The following is a 16,712-nucleotide window of genomic DNA, read 5'->3' on the forward strand; positions in this document are numbered from 1 at the left end:
TCAGAGAACTTCGAACTGGAACAACAAGGAAGGCAGTGTCTCCTACCTTCATACCGTCAAAGCGGACACAGGATATGTTTTCACTGTCTGCACATTCATAACCAGCAGGTTGGAGTTATTCTACTTTGAAGTTTCCTTTCCAGGCTGATCTCCCGACACACCTTTGTGTATAGTGATGCTGCTCACAGCCAGGTAGTTTCCACTTTGGATTGCTCACAACAGAGGCAGAAAGAGGTGTGAGCTTTCTGCACCTGGCTGGCAACAGTCACAGTAATCAGGGAAGAGACCAAAGGCTGGCATCTTCAAAAGGGAGCCTTTGCATCTTGAGAAACACACATTGCAGTCTCGCCAACTCCCCACCACCCCCCAATATCTATAAAACTGCAGTGCTACAGTAAAATTAATCAGCAGCCCTTCATAGCAAAAGGCTTTATTGAATTGGCAAAGGAGCCTTGTCTCCTCTGTTCCTACGTCAGTTCAAGCTCTGCCTGCCAGCTTCAGGAATGTCAACAATAATTTCCACTGTCTAGGAAAACAACCTCACCTCCCTCTTTTGCACAGGAACATGCCAAGGGATTTTAAAATGTAACAGACATAACCTCTATTGCCTTGGCTCACTCATACGCACAATGCATGTACCAAACAGATCACATAAACAAACATGCACACCATACATTAGGGATGTTAGCCCTAGGATCTGGGTTAGCACACAGAAGCAGATCTTTACATGAGTACACAGTAGATCTCCACTCTACTAAAAAAGTCTGGTCACAACTATGGATTCACAAAACATAGTGTGTTGCCACCACTGAACTACATGTTAAACCTATGACAAAGGACAGTATAAGATGACATACTTGGTAAACCCTTCCACATTACAGGTGCACACGCTAAATTATTCTGAATCCAGGGCTAAAAGTGAACACCCAGGATACCTGATACACGCAGTCAGGCAAACACGGACTGCCATGTCATTATTGTATTTCTAAATTATAGGTGATTGTCAATTATGCCAATACTCCTTGGAAGCCTGTTCCATAGCTTCCATGTTTGAAAAGAGAAGATACTACCTGCCATTTTAGATCTGAGGTTTCTGCTTCCACTGTACACTAAGTTTCACCTGTAGGGAGACAGGTACTTTCCTATGGATCACCCAATCGATAATGCAGGGTGCTTTGTATGAAATTCTTATTAATACTGTTAACCAGTGCAGAGCTTTTATTTCAGGGGTAATTTGATCCTGCCTTGTAAAGTTTCAGAGCTGTACTCTAGATTCATTGAAACCTGCATATAATTTTTTCTGATAGGCCAATTTAAAGGCGATTTGCGTAGTCAAGAAGTGACAACAACAGGGCTCTTATTGCCCGAACTCCTTGCAAAAGGCCTGATAAGGGGAGATACGTTGCTACACTTTCAATGTGAAGAACAAACCGCTTGTAACGTTGGTGGAGATCACAGTGGCAGAGACCATCTACCTAGAAGGTTATAATGCTGTCATAACCCATAGGTGTTTTTTTTTTTTTTTTTTTGCAGAGCTAGGTTTATGGTGATTACTAAGTACCCATTCATCTACTGCCAGCAGGCCATCGCAGAGGACAGACGGCCTAAGGTCTCATGCTTTTTCTAGTTTTAAATTGATCTGAATGTCAACGGCATTTTTATGGCACATAAGATTGAAGGATTTGATAAGGTCAGGAATTCGGGAACTGGCAGATACAAAAAAAAGAGGAGCAAATGTTGAAGTCTTAAACAGGGGCGTAAAAGAAGTCACCCCTGCCTCTGCGGTTCGGTGGTGGGTGGGGGGGGGCAAGCTTACCCATACTGGAGTGGGCCCCCTCAGCCCCTACTGATGTGAGTATGGGGGCCCTTTCAACATATCTTGTAGCCAGGCCCCATCACATTTTGTTATGCCACTGGGCTGATGAACACCTACCCTAAAGGTAAATGGTGCTGAGCAGAAGGATGTAAGTGATAGGGTTTATGCTCTCCCATTAAGGCAGTATTTTGCCCGATTGAAGACAAACCATTTGATTCCTGTTTTGTTTAGACTTTGTAATAGTAGCTGGTGGTCTGCTATGTCAAATGCCAATGACAGGTGCAGAAGGAATGATGCAGCAACTCTTTTTGTACCTCTCGATTCTTATATACTTTCAGAGGGCAGGGGTCTGTAGAAGGACATGTTATGTTTGTAGCTGTGATCAGATCGTTGGTCTTGTTTATTATAAGAATGTCGAATGAGCACACTGTAGACTGTACATTGGAGGGAGGATGATTTGGCAAGATCTGTGGTGGAGGGATTTTTCTGCCTGCTTTTAGGAGAAAGTGAGTTTCAAGGTCTTCACTGTGTTGATGAAATGGTTTGCTGGAGGGCTGCATAGTATCTGTATCTTGGATGTGCACATTGGGTTACAGAATTCAATGAGTATTTTTTAACAGTTGCTTCCTAGGGCACATAGGCCCTCATTATAACACTGGCGGTATATACCGCCCACTGCCGGGGCGACGGCCGCCAGAAGACCGTTGCCACGGCTACCAGCCGTCTTATGACCATAGCCAGATTTCCGCCAGAATGATGGCGGCAATCCAGCTGTGGTCATGCCGGCGGACGACAGTAAGGTGGCGCTGCTGCCAGAAGAAGAAAATAAGAACATAGTAGACAACAGCCGCTGCTCATACATCTGCCCCAATAAGCATTTTCAGTAACAGGAGAATGCAAAACATGTGAATCCATCACTAGTCTTTGAGAAACTTGTGGACACATAAGTCAACTGACTGTAGAAACATTTAAGTAGCACTAAATAAAGTAAGGAGTACCTAATATTTAAATATAAATATATGCTACAATCAGTTTGCTAGCCTTACCCGATAAAGCTTCCTTTACATCACTGTAGACGTGAGAATAAATATCATTTTCTGATTTTGTTCCATCAATATAAACTGAAAAAAGTAAAGACATACGACAAGGACATGATAAATCATTAGTAGGCATTATCCAGGTGTCCGGTCCTTGCGCAAAGTCACAACTAATAATACCATTGAATAATGTTGAAAATGCTAAATCATTTAAAGTACCCTCTCACCAGAAAGTGAAAATAAGTAACTTAATTCTTGTAACCCAGCAACTGTGAAAAACAATCGGTGCACTGCATATATGTAGACTAATTTATTCTTTAACAATTACACAGATTGACAAGTAGCCATCAGTTCTCATTTTCGATACAAATAAATTGCCTACCTTTTTTTCCAAATCTTTTTTATTGAGATGTATTCTTCAGCACAGCATATCCATAAAGCACAAATTACCGACACCATATTCATGAGGTTGGGAGACATATAGGATAGTGTAGGAATTAAGAGGTCCATCAAAAACTATCCAAGAAAGGGAAGGATAAGGGGTATACTCTGGGACTGGGAGTGAGAGAAGGAAAAAGGAGATACTTGGGGAAACTGTAAATTTAGGTCAAGTAGGACGAAAGACCATTATCTTGGGCAAGATACCGTGTGAAGAGGGGCGGGGATTATCTCGGTTTTGGGGGGTATTGATGTATAGAAGGCGATAAGGCTAAGAGGGAGAGATGTTAAACACTGGGGCAAATGTGCTTATAAGTTAAGGTGAGGGCATGCTATGAGGAGTGTCTTCTGCTGCCAGTGTCTTAAAGTGCAGTAACATTACGCCCCAGGTCGCTGCTCTAGGGCGGTGCCAAAACCGATGAGTTTCTTCCTAGTGCAGTGCAAAACTCTCTGCTTCTCCCCATTAAGATACCGCTTATAGCCATCGAGTTAGTGAGGGAGGGTGTGGGACTTTCCAGTACATAGCTAGGAGACGTTTGGCCAATAAAAGCACTAGCACTGTGAATCGGGCTCATACTTCATGGTGTTTCCTGCACGGGAACAATACCAGGGCCGTGGCTGCCTACGTTTTGAGCGTGATAAGCAAGTGACCCTGGCCAGGGTAGTATGCATCTTATCCCAGAAACATGCTAGCGCCGGGCAGGACCAGAACATATTCTGGTGGTCTGCTGTGGGGTGAGAGCATCGTGGGCATGGTAAGTGTGCTGCTGGGAATATTTTATTGAGGCAGGCTGGTGGAGAAGCATACATTGGATGTTTCTGAAGCGATCATTTCAGGAGACTGTTTTGTTAGATTCTAGGGCCTTCGCCCATTCCGAGTCATGGGAAGGCCTCACAATGTCATCCTCCCAGCGCTGCCGGAGGTGGGTCAGGGCGATGTTCACATGCGCTCTAATGCCTTTGTGTAGCCATGTGACGAGGTGTCGTCCATGCCCCATGAGGTATAGTGTATGTATAACTTCGTGTCTGGGTGGTTCTTCCATGAGGGGTCCCCATAAGGTTTGCATCGAGGCACCCGCACATGAGACATTGCCTGGGGGGATGGCATAGTCTTGTTAAAGCTGGTCAAATGTTAAAAGCTGTCCATCTCGGAAGAGATCACCTTCAATCAATCAATCAATCAATCAATCATTCATTATACTTGTAAAGCGCACTACATACCCGCGAGGGTCTCAAGGCGCTGGGTAAGGGGGGGGGGGGTGCTGCTACTGCTCAAAGAGCCAGGTCTTGAGGTGTCTTCTGAAGGTGAGCAGGTCTTGGATCTTTCTTAGGTTGGTCGGGAGGGTGTTCCAGGTCTTGGCGGCGAGGTAGGAGAAGGATCTGCCGCCGGAGGATTTTCATTGGATGCAGGGGACGGAGGCGAGGGCGAGGTTGGAAGAGCGGAGCTGTCGGGTGGGGGTGTAGAAGATGAGTCTGTTGTTCAGGTAGGCTGGTCCGGTGTTGTGGAGTGCTTTGTGTGCGTGGGTGAGGAGCTTGAAGGTGATCCTCTTGTCAACAGGGAGCCAGTGCAAGTCTCTCAGGTGGGGGGTGATGTGGCTGCGGCGGGGTATGTCGAGGATAAGTCGGGCGTAGGCGTTTTGGATGCGTTGGAGGCGTTGCAGGTGCTTGGACGGGATACCTGTGTAGAGTACTTTGCCGTAGTCGAGCCTGCTGCTGACGAGGGCTTATGTTACTGTTTTTCTTGTTTCGGTTGGGATCCACTAGTAGATCCTGCGGAGCATGCAGAGGGTGTTGTAGCAGGAGGAGGAGATGGCGTTGACCTGTTTTGACATGGAGAGGGATGAGTCGAGGATGAAGCCAAGGTTGTGTGCGTGGTCGGTTAGTGTTGGTCGGGTCCCCAGCGAGGTTGGCCACCACGAGTCGTCCCAGGCGGAGGGGGTGGGCCCTAGGATGAGGACCTCCGTCTTGTCCGAGTTCAGTTTCAGACGGCTGCCTCTCATCCAGTCGGCGATGGCCCTTGTGAAGGTTGGTTTTGGCGGTGTGTGGTTCCTTGGTGAGGGAGAGGAGGAGTTGGGTGTCGTCGGCGTAGGAGATGATGTTGAGGTTGTGTTGGCCACTTGTGGGAGGGGGCCATGTAGATATTGAACAGCGTCGGGCTGAGGGATGAATCCTGGGGTACACCGCAGATGATGTTGGTGGCTTCGGATTGGAAGGGGGAGAGGCGGACTCTCTGGGTTCTGCCGGAGAGGAAGGATGTGGTCCAGTCGAGGGCTTTCTCTTGGATCCCCGCTTCGTGGAGGCCGTTTTCCGAGTGTGGTGGCAGACTGTGTCGAAGGCGGCTGACAGGTATAGGAGGATGAGGGCTGATGTTTCTCCATTGTCGAGTTGGCCTCTGATGTCGTCTGTGGCGGCCAGATGGGCGGTCTCGGTGCTGTGGTTCCGTCTGAAACCGGACTGGGAGGGGTCGAGGATGTTGTTGTCTTTGCCGGGAATGGGAGCAGGGAGATGGGCCGGAAATTCTTGAGGTCATTGGGTTCCGCCTTCGGTTTTTTGAGAAGAGCGTTGATTTCGGCGTGCTTCCAGCTTTCCGTGAATCTTGCTGTTTCGAAGGAGATGTTGATGACCTTCCGTAGATGGGGTGCGATGGCTGTGTCGCCTTGTTGTATATGTGGTGTGGGCACGGGTCTGACAGTGATCCTGAGTGGATGGAATTCATGGTCTAGCATGTCTCATCGTCGTTGACGTTGGTCCATGAGGTCAGGCGGTTGGTGCAGGTGGAGTTTGTGGAGGAGGAGATTGGCGTGGTTGAGGTGGTTGGGGTGTTGAAGCTGTCGTGGAAGTCAGCGATCTTCCGGTGGAAAGCGGTGGCTAGTGCGTCGCACAGTTCTTGGGAGGGTGGGATGTCGTTGACGGTGGCGCTGGGGTTGGAGAGTTCCTTCACAATGTTGAGGAGTTCTTTGCTGTCGTGAGCGTTGTTTTCCAGGCGGGTTTTGAAGGAGGATCTCTTGGCTAGCCTGAGGAGTTGGTGATGTCTGCGTGTGGTGTCCTTGAGTGCTGTGTGGCTGTCGGGTGTGCGTTCGTGGAGCCATTTCTTCTTGAGATTGCGGCAATTGCGCTTGGAGGTCGTTGGTGAACCAGGTGGCATTCTTGCTGGTTTGGTTGTTGGTGGGCTTTTTGAGTGGTGCGAGGCGGTTGGCGCAGTCGTTGATCCATTGCCTGAGGTTGAGGGCGGCGTTGTCGGGGTCAGTGGGCGGTGTCTGGGCTAGGGCGTTGGTCAGCTGATCTTCGGTGACTTTGCTCCATCATCGACGGGGTGGTCGCTTGGTGTGGTGGTGTTTGGTTTGTTTCTTGAAGGTGAAGTGGATGCAGTGGTGGTCGGTCCAGTAGAGTTCGGTGGTGCGGTTGAAGGCGATGTGGTCTCTTGTGGAGAAGATGGGGTCTAGAGTGTGGCCGGCGGCGAGGGTGGGTGCGTTGACAAGTTGTCTGAGACCGAGGTTGGCGAGGTTGTGGATCAGGATGGTGGAGTTGACGTCATTATTGTTTTCGAGGTGGAAGTTTAGGTCCCCAAGGAGGATGTAATCCGTGGTGGTGCTGGCGAGGTCGGCAATGGCATTGCTGAACAGTGCCCTGGGTCCAGGGGGTCTGTAGACGAGCGTTCCTCTGAGGGTGGTGTTGGGGTCGGTGTGGATTTGGAAGTGCAGGAGTTTGGCGGACTTGAGGGTGTCGTCCAAGTGGGTGTGAACTTCAAGGGTGGCCTTGTGGATGATCGCTATGCCTCCTCTGATTCCACTGACGCGGTCCCTGCGGGAGATCTTGTACCCATCCAGAATGGCTATGGCGATGTCAGGCGCCGAGGAGTCGTTCCACCAGGTTTCGGTCAGGAAGGCTACATCGGGGGTGGTGGTGTCGAGCAGGTCCCAGAGCTCGATGGCGTGCTTGCTTGCAGAGCGGGTGTTGAGGAGTATGCAGTGGAGGTGGTTGATTCCGGTCCTGGGAGGTTTATGGGTTCTGTCGCAGGTGAAGCTACAGGTGCGGCAGGAAAAGGGTCCGTGTGTGCGTTTCGGAGTGGCCTGGAAGCAGGTGGTGCCTCGACCGGTGTTGAGTGCGAGGAGGGTGCTGGCGTCGTAACGGAGACTGGCGGTGTGGCTGTTGCAGGATCCAGGGGTTCTGGCACTGGGCGCGGTCCAGACGCAGACGGGCGCAGACGGGCTTGCCTCTGGCATGCCAGCGGCGCACCCGCTGCACGGTTGCGCAGCGACTGCCATTAAGAAGGGGAGGGGAGAGAGAGGAGCAGCTTGGAGGCGGGAGGCGTGGGCAAATGGGGGCGCGAATGGGCGGGGCTGCAGGGACGCAGCGGCGGGAGGGGAGAACGGAGAAAAAAGAGAAAAAAGGCGCAACAATGGAATGTACAAAAACAGAAGGGCAGAATACGAGAGAAAGTGAAAAAAGGAAAGAAATTGGCAAAACACAGAAAAGGCAAAAGCACAGAATACAGGAAAAAAAGAGAAAGTGAAGAGATTGGCAAAACACACTAGCGCTTACCACTAGACACCAGGGAGGATCGGGTCCAGGAGGGCCTCGATCCCTTGACAGCAGCGAGGGCGGGGTGGGGAGTCACGGGCATGGCTCGGTGGTGCTGTGCACGCAGGGAGTGTTCACCTGGCCAAAACAGGTCAGGGGTCACTCACCTTAGCGCGCAGCGACCGCCATTAAGAAGGGGATGGGGGAGGGAGGAGCAGCTGGGAGGCGGGAGGCATGGGCAAATGGGGGCGCAAGGGGGGAGGGCCGCAGGGACGCAGCGGCGGGAGGGGAGAACAGAGAAAAAAGGCGCAGCAATGGAATGTACAAAAACAGAAGGACAGAATACGAGAGAAAGTGAAAAAAGGAAAGAAATTGGCAAAACACAGAAAAGGCAAAAGCACAGAATACAGGAAAAAAAGAGAAAATGAAGAGATTGGCAAAACACACTAGCGCTTACCACTAGACACCAGGGAGGATCGGATCCAGGAGGGCCTCGATCCCTTGGCAGCAGCGAGGGCGGGATGGGGGAGACACGGGCACGGCTCGGTGGTGCTGTGCGCGCGGGGAGTGTTCACCTGCCCAAAACAGGTCAGGGGTCACTCACCTCAGCGCGCAGGGACCGCCATTAAGAAGGGGAGGGGGGAGAGAGGAGCAGCTGGGACGCATCGGCGGGAGGGGAGAACAGAGGGAAAAAAAAAACACAAGCTTGCAATTCAGTTAGCTGGTCTGCCGTGAAAGTGACTGAAATGCTAAGGAAGCTGAGCAGTAGAATGTTTGGGGCATAAGACTGTGTCCTGACCGTTAGGTGGAAGGATCTTATGAGGCACGTCCATGCTAGCCAGCCAAATAAGGACCAGGTGTGTTGTAGCTTGATGGTAGCAGGGATGTGGAATTCCTATCGCCCGACGCCCGGGACATCTTGTTTGGGGTCAAGGGCAACAAGATTTTATGTTTACTTTGTCCTTGGGACAAGTAGACCCAACCCTCTGCAGCACAAACCCTTTGGCTGCCTGTTTACAGAGAGTGGAACTCTCTGCAGTTGAGGTAATGTGTTTCCAAAAGATAATGCTGTTCGAACTTGTATTTATGGTTCATTATTTGAAAACCTTCATTATTAGGGTGAGTGCTGTAAATAAATGTTTTAATGTCACACTTCACTACTGACGTTGGTTCAATAAAAAAAAAAAAAAACGTGTATACACATGTTTGAAAAGTTTAGGCTATGAGGCTAAGTATAATGCTCCCAGAATGCTCTCTGATTATATGCAAATGAAGTGTCATTTAGTAAAATGTTTTGATGCATGCTAGTATTTCCCAAAAATATTTCTAATGGAAAATCAGTATAACCATTTTCAACACGATTATGGGAAGCATGAAAATAAACAAACACTGACAAAGCCAACTGATCTGACATATTTTTATAAGTCTTTTAGTTTCATCAATGCGTGTCTTGTTTTGACATGGCTTTTGTAACACTTTATTGTTGTGGGAGCTACCAGGTCCTCAACATTGTAACAAACACTGGCAAAAAAAAACCAAAACGTTTTTGAACTCTAAAAGCACATGTTGCCACCAGTGGCATAACAAAGGCCCCGCAGCCGCCCTCCAGGGGGCCCCTTCAGCACAGCACCTGCCCTGAGTGAGTCTGGAGAGGGGGCTCCTCCATGTTCTTTGCAAAGGGGCACCCTCCAGTTTCATTACGTCACTGATTGCCACTGTAGTTCCTGACACTGAACAAAACTACTTTGTGTGCCAATATGCTCCTTGTGGAAGAGAAGAATGCGATCACTCACAGTAAAGCCAGCTGAAAGAGAGAGAAATAGAAGTTTAATAAAAACAAAATGTCTTTGTTAACACCAGACCTAATTAGGGACCAAGACCCACATGTAGGTAGCTTTTTGCATGTCGCAAACAGCGACTTTCGCTGTTTGCAACATGCAAAAAGCACATTGCGATGCACAAACCCAGTTTTGCGATTCGGTAACCTGGTTACCGAATCGCAAAACGGGTTTGTGACTCGCAATTAGGAAGGGGTGTTCCCTTCCTAATTGCGACTCGCAGTGCAATGTAGGATTGTTTTGCGAATGCGGGCGCAAACCAATCTCAGTTTGCACCCATTTCAAATGGGTGCTAACACTTTCACAAAAGGGAAGGGGTCCCTCTGGGACCCCTTCCCCATTGTGAATGTCACTGTAAACATTTTTACAGAGCAGGCAGTGGTCCTGCGGACCACTGCCTGCTCTGAAAAAATGAAACGAAAACGTTTCATTTTTCGTTTTTGTAATGCATCTCGTTTTCCTTTAAGGAAAACGGGCTGCATTACAAAAAAAAAACTGCTTTATTGAAAAGCAGTCACAGACATGGTGGTCTGCTGTCTCCAGCAGGCCACCATCCCTGTGAGGCCGCCATTCGCAAGGGGGTCGCAAATTGCGACCCACCTCATGATTATTCATGAGGTGAGCATTTGCGAAGCCCTTGCGAATCACAGATGGTGTCAGGGACACCATCCTACATTCGGATTTGCGACTCGCAATTTGCGGGTCACAAATCTGAACCTACCTACATGTGGCCCCAAATTCTTAAAGAAAGTCACAAAAGTGCACCCATGGTATATGTCGTACCCCTATAAAATATTTGTGAACTGTATTTTAGCATGGGTAAATACGCATGTGTAGATTTGCTCATGTGAAAATCTATTGAGCATTTGCAAGTTCATTTTCCCTCCAGCCACTTTCTTCCCAACCATGGAAGAAGTTCTAATTCTGCCATTGTCAGGAGTAAATGTCCAACCTTTCTTATTATGGGAAAATATTAGAGAGAAGCTGGTGAAAATCTTTAAAACATGCAGGTTAGTAGGTTTGCAGACTCAAAGGCATTCCAGCCCTGGAACTATTGCTTACTGCTTCCTCCAGCCCCAGTATGCAGATCTGCAGAAAGGTGGAAAAATAAGGAAATTGCTACAGTAGGGATTGAAACTGCTAGTATTCAAGCCCTACTATGGTAGTAGCCCTGGCATAATCAGAGAGGCTATTATCAGAGCTCTTACATAATGAGATTGCTGCTATAATTTGGCGCCACACTACATGGCACCAAAGGGACAAGTAGATCTTTTTACAGGACAAGTAGATTTGAGAAGCAACCTGTCCCGTGGACAAGTAGATATTTTAATAAATTCCACACCCCTGTGGTAGATTGGAGGAGCTGTCTAAGTATGTGTGTGTGGAGTGGGCCTGTCTCTGCGGTAGTTTCAAATCTGTTTCTATTGGCCAGCAAGCAGACTACCCATTGAAGTTGGACTGCTAAGTAATAAAATTCAAAAGAAGGCCCCCCTCCAGTCTCACATGGGCAACCAGTAGTTCTAATTTGTTGAGAGCTACACAACGTCTGCTGTCATTCCAGAACAGGTCTCACAGCAGTCGATCCAAGTCACAAAAGAAGTGGTGTGGAGGGAAGACTGGTACATTAACAAAGTAATACAGCAACTTGGGGGGAATTATCATTTTGGATGGTGCAATTTGTCCGCTGAGGACTAAGGGAAGTCTCTGCCAGTAAATCATCTGAGTACGCAGGGTGGGGTATGCCCTTTGTAGTTTACCTTTAAATAGGTCATCTTGGGAGTGGTACAACCGAACTCCTTTATAACGCGGGCCATGGCTTGCCCTGTCAAGGGTGTGTGTCCGATGGTGACTGGGTGCAGTTGGGTCTCGCTCCAGAAAGGAAAAGTGTAAGACTTTAACACAAAGTCCAGCTGCAGCTTCAAAGTCCTGGAAGGCAGCCCTTTGCGATGAAGTGTCAACTAAGGTATCACAACATCTGCATATAAGGGCACAGCACGCATGTGTCCATGCAGTTGTATTCCCCAGGCAGGACTATCCATTCTGAGGCAGTGTGCCATGGGTTTCATGTCTATGGAGAACAGGATTGGAAATAGGGGGCAGCCCTGACATGTACCGTGGCTGACCGAGAAGGGGGTGGACACTAGGCAGCAAACTCCGACTCGGGAGGAAGGAGCCATATATAGCAGTTTAGTATAGGTTAGTAGGCAGGGGTCAAGTCCAGCTGCTCGGAGAGCTGTGAAAAGATACTCCTACGAGAGAGACTCAAAGGTTTTCTCGATGTCAAGAATCAGGCATGCTGCTCTAGAGTAGTGAAAGGATGCTTGATCCATGATATAAAAGAGGCAGCGGATATTAAAGAAGGGATTGCGGCCTGGTGCACAGCAGTTTTGATTAGGGTGGGTCAGCTGTGGGGGCACCTTTAAGTACCGATCTGCTGAACCCTGCTCAGAATCTTATAGTCTGCCCCTAATATGGCTATAGGGTGATAAAAAGTGAGGATGGTGGGGTCTCATCCAGCTTTAAGAGAGAGGGCAGCAGGAACTCTCGTAGGGGTTGGGGAGAGATCCAGTAAGTAGGGCCTCATTGTAAACCGTCACTAGACGGGGGGCCAGGATGGCAGTATAAAGTGCATAATATTCTAAGGGAAGCCAGTCTAGTCCAGGGGTTTTATTACGGGCAAGGTTGTGAATTGTCTGCTTCACCTCCTCAGCAGTGATTAGACTATCAAGCTCTTCCTGATGGGCCGCGTTTATAGTCTGGAGGGGTAGAGGAACTAGGAAGTTTTGAATTTCTATTGCGGACTGGGTGGATGGCTGTTGTAGATATTAGAATAGTGTGTATGGAAGGCCTGTTGTCAATGTCAGTGACCTCTCTATCGGACTCCCTGAGGGATTCCAGCAGTTGATGCCGGATGCCAGTTATGTTTTGGATGCAGTGCCCACGAGTTACCACTTTGTAGGTGTCGCATTCAGTCCCTCTTGTGGCAGTTTCATGAGTGCTTATAAAGTAACCAGTAATGTGGGTGAGTTGAGAATCAGTAAATGTTGGGTCGCCTGGGACTTCCTTAGGGAGTTTCCAGAGAGGGAATGGGGGTGAGGTACCCCCCACTCCACCTCCAGGAAGTGTGCAGCATAATAGGAGAACACTCTGCCCAGGTAATCCATGGCAGACACATAGAAAAATAGATCAGGAGAGCAAAAGAATTTGTCTAAGAGGGCACAGTGGTCATGGGGAACAGAATAGTGGGAATAGAGGTGGATTTGCAGATTGTGGACCCTCCATGTGTCGTGGAGCATTCACTGGGCAATCTAAGCAGAGAATAAGTGGGAGAGCTGGTGGGTTGGGACAGAGGGAAGGTGTGGATGTGACTGATCAAGTGCAATGTCTGAAATATTATTAAAGTCTCAACCTAGTATCCAAGGAATGCCTACCCACTGTACCAATGTTTCTGACATGGTGGCCCTGACCGAAACTTGTTCTGCATGTGGTGCATAAATGAGGCCCAGGAGCAAGGGTTCTCCATCAAGGTAACCCTCAGCGAACACGTATCTACCCTCCTGGTCATCAGCGCTCATGTGTAACTGAAATGGTGTGCCTGGACAGAGCCAGATGAGAGCTCCTCTTGTGAATGCAGAATACGTTGTGCCAATCACTGTACCTCTCCAGCGACGTCCGAGGCGCTGGAGTTCCTCCTCTATGAGGTGAGTCTCCAGCAGAAAGTATACTTGTGCATTTTGGCGTTGAAGGTATGCGTAGGTAGAATAACATTGCAGAGCGGACTGCATCCCGCTTACATTGAGTGTGAGGAACTGCACCTTGTGTGGTAGAGACGCCGGAGGTGGTTTGCGTGGGGGGGGAGGAGGGATGAGTAGAGCCGAGATGACGCTAGGGAAGGCAAGAGACATTGTTCTGTAGGAAAAAATACATAATAAAGCTTCAGAACAACAAATACAGAACAACACACCCACACCGCAACTGAAAGACTCCACACGAAAAGTGGGGGTGATGGGGAAGTTTTTGCATGTTCCAGGTGCGTGTAAGCTCGGGCCCTAGAACTGGCAATCGCTGAGAGTTTAAGACTGAGTGCCCATAAGGGACCTTGCTGAGGTTGGAGCATTGGAGGAGGAGAGGATTGTCCACCCCTCCATGCGCTGCGTCGCAGTGGTGGTGAGGTCAGTTTTCCAGGACCCCTGGCCACTATAGATCATCTGCTGTTCGTGGAGTCACCACCGGGCCTTTCTGGAGTACCATCGGTATGTCTTCACTGAAGGGCCCTTCCCCCTCGCTGCTGGGGGCACTTGAGCTGGATTAGTGGGACGGCGAGGTCTGGTGGATAGCAAAGGCTGTGTCGAGGGCGGATCGCTGACTGTGCCAAGAGGAGTTAAGGGACAGGGCCCGAGGTGTGGGTCGTAGGAATTAGCGTCTCTGCACCCCCAGCTAGACCCCCTGTGAAGCCCCGGCCGAGGCTGCGCCGATGGTGAAGGTGCAGGCTCTTGCGTTTCTTCAAATTAATTTCTATCCAGTCCCAGGCTGAGGCGGGGTCCTTGAAGAAGTGTGACCGGTTGTCTACAGTACTTTGAGATTCAATGAGAAAAGTTCACAGAACCTGCATTTCACTATGAGGAAGAATGTGCAGTTGCGTTGAGATTGTGCGGTGTAGTCCTGGCTGACTGACAGAACGCGATTCTGCTATTATAATGTAGCAACCGGGTCACCACAGGATGTGGGGATGAGCCAGAAGGGGGCCTACAAGCTAGAACCCAGTGCATCCTTTCCATGGTGAACTGAGGGGTTAGGGCTTCGGCAGGTGTAAATGACTTCACCCAGGAAGTCTGTCATTGGTTGGGAGCACTCTGCACCCCCCGGGAGGCCCACAACACAGATGTTGTTGCACCAGACCCTGCCCTCTGCTTCCTCAACGCATGCTTCCAGGTGTTTCACCCGGCCAGCACAGTTTTGGGTGATCTGTTCTTGGGATGCTAGTTGCTGAGTCAGATCCAAGAGTTGGCATTCAGTGTTGGTAACCGTTGCGCTGGTCTTCCTGAAGGGTACAGAACTCAACTTGTATCTCATTTATGCGTACCTCCGCTGAGGACTGCAAGGATTAGAAGGCTTCGAGGATAATGTCTGGCTTATCAGTAGAGACCTGCAGGGGCCCGGTACTTCCCGTAGCCTGTTCGTTGTCTGCTCCTTGGTGGGATGCCAGTGAGGGAGGGCAGAAGTGTGGTTTCGCAGGATTGTGTCTGCCCATGATGCGGCCCTGGTGTAAGCAGCTGGTGGGTGTACAGGTTGCTGCACAAGATGGTCTGTAGTAGTGTCTGTGTGAGGGGAGAGGCCTTTGGAATGACTGATGTAGCCCACAAGTAAAGTTCCCTTGGAGTTGGGTTACCCTTACCAGGTGAAGAGGTGGGAGTGGCCCTCGTCGGTCAGTGATGTCTGGTAGAGTCTCTGGGTCAGTTAAGTGCATGCTGCAGGGGTTTGGGCCCCACTATTCAGAATCTATAGATGGATGGAGGGACTTTGAAACAGTACCCAGAGGGCTATGCAGCACGCTGGTGTTGTACAGGCACCTTTTATGGTTAATGCTCTCCAGGGGGCCCCCCTCACATTCCACTGGCCACTAACAGTTGCCTGTCTGTTTGTTCACTGGCAGTGGGTCTGCCCCCAGAGTTTTGTGTGTCAACGGGCCGGTATCTGGATGTGCCTAGTACTCTCCCCACTCTGCTGCTGTGTGTTCTCATACCGAGTGGGAGGTTGGTTAGGTATTGGTCTCCCTCTATGCGCTGTGCCTGGCCCCTCTAGTGCTCAGCTGCTCCTCACCTTAAAGTTGGTTCTGCCTGCATCAACTCCGCTAGTGCCTGTATAGAGGGGCGCCACAGGGCTACTCCCAGGTATTCTAGTGGGGAGAGCTCAAGTGCCCCAGTGCCCTGGCATCAGCACGACATTATCCAGGAGGTAACCTTCAGGCCTTCACGCCCTCGAGCCAGGTGCATCATGTGTCGTGAGGAGCGTGTGTTTAGGTTAGCAGGGTGGGGGTGCGGAAGGATCCCCCACCTCCAAAGCGGTCACAATTAGCCCGACTCGGGCTCAGGCGGGTCTCTTTGTCTTGCACTGGGACCCTATGCCCTGCTATGAGCCATTGCAGACGCGGTCCACAGAGTCATTCAGGTAGGGCCTAAGCCTGCATCAGTTTTCCTGGACTCTCGGCTCCCCCTAGTTGGGCGTGGGAGCTGGGTGCTGCACTGCTCTGCACCGGATTCAGTGTCCCGCTGTTCTTGTCAAACCCTACCCGTGTACCGTGGCGAAGCACAACCCCCCCCGGCGTCTTCCGCCTGGGGGTTCCATCTGCTGCAGGTCAGTCTACATGGGTGCCGGCCGTGTGCGCCTGGATTGATAGGATTGTGGGCAACTCCATTAAGGAACATTGGCACACTGTGAACACAGAGCCAGAGGTTCATACAATTCTTCACCTTTTACTGACAATGGGGGGAGATACTCACCTCATACTAAATTGTATAGAGCCCACTGTGTGGGAACACTTGGATCCCTTCAAGAACTTGGCAAGATGGGAGACAACACTGGGTAGAAGCATGACAGATGCGGAGTGGTGGAGGCTGCTGGCACATCCCCGTAAGATATCACACAACACCCGTCCACGGTACATCCAGTACAATTATGTCCATAGAACATACATTACACCACACAGGATACAGGTGATATACGGGGGAGACCCCCGGGCATGTCCCAGATGCAGGGCTGTAGATGCAGACCTAGATCACATGTTGTGGCACTGTTCTGAGATAGAGAAAAGCTGGCGGTGTGTCTTGGGTGACATGGAAGGAGTGTTGGGAGTGAGTGTGCAGATGGACCCCTCTGTGTGTCTGCTGGGTCTGAACCCGGGATTGGCCTCCAGGAAAACTAGCAGTAGATTTCTGGACCTGGCGCTAGTGCTATTTAAACGCTGAATCGCTATGCATTGGAAGTCCCCTTCAGTGGTGGTCTGGAGACCCGATGTGTCAAACTGGGCGCAAGCGGAATTGTAGGCGCTGAGGCGAGAGCAGG

General features: G+C 49.9%; 1 protein-coding gene across 10 annotated transcripts in view; it reads right to left on the bottom strand.

Moving 5' to 3' along the window:
• NMRK1 (nicotinamide riboside kinase 1) overlaps positions 1-16,712 on the bottom strand; it is a 290,988-nt gene that overhangs the window by 26,576 nt on the left and 247,700 nt on the right. For 4 of the 10 annotated variants that reach the window (XM_069229255.1, XM_069229302.1, XM_069229245.1 and 1 more), the window contains one exon: positions 2,863-2,937. The exons of 2 other annotated variants lie outside the window; for them this stretch is intronic. In XM_069229255.1, the coding sequence (XP_069085356.1) occupies positions 2,863-2,937 (75 nt within the window). Of the gene's footprint in view, positions 1-2,862; positions 2,938-9,256; positions 9,617-16,712 lie in introns of those variants that run through there. 4 more of the 10 variants (XM_069229223.1, XM_069229234.1, XM_069229290.1 and 1 more) reach the window with 3 other exon arrangements.

The sequence above is a fragment of the Pleurodeles waltl genome, chromosome 1_1 (assembly GCF_031143425.1).
Source record: "Pleurodeles waltl isolate 20211129_DDA chromosome 1_1, aPleWal1.hap1.20221129, whole genome shotgun sequence".
NCBI classification, from domain to species: domain Eukaryota; kingdom Metazoa; phylum Chordata; class Amphibia; order Caudata; family Salamandridae; genus Pleurodeles; species Pleurodeles waltl.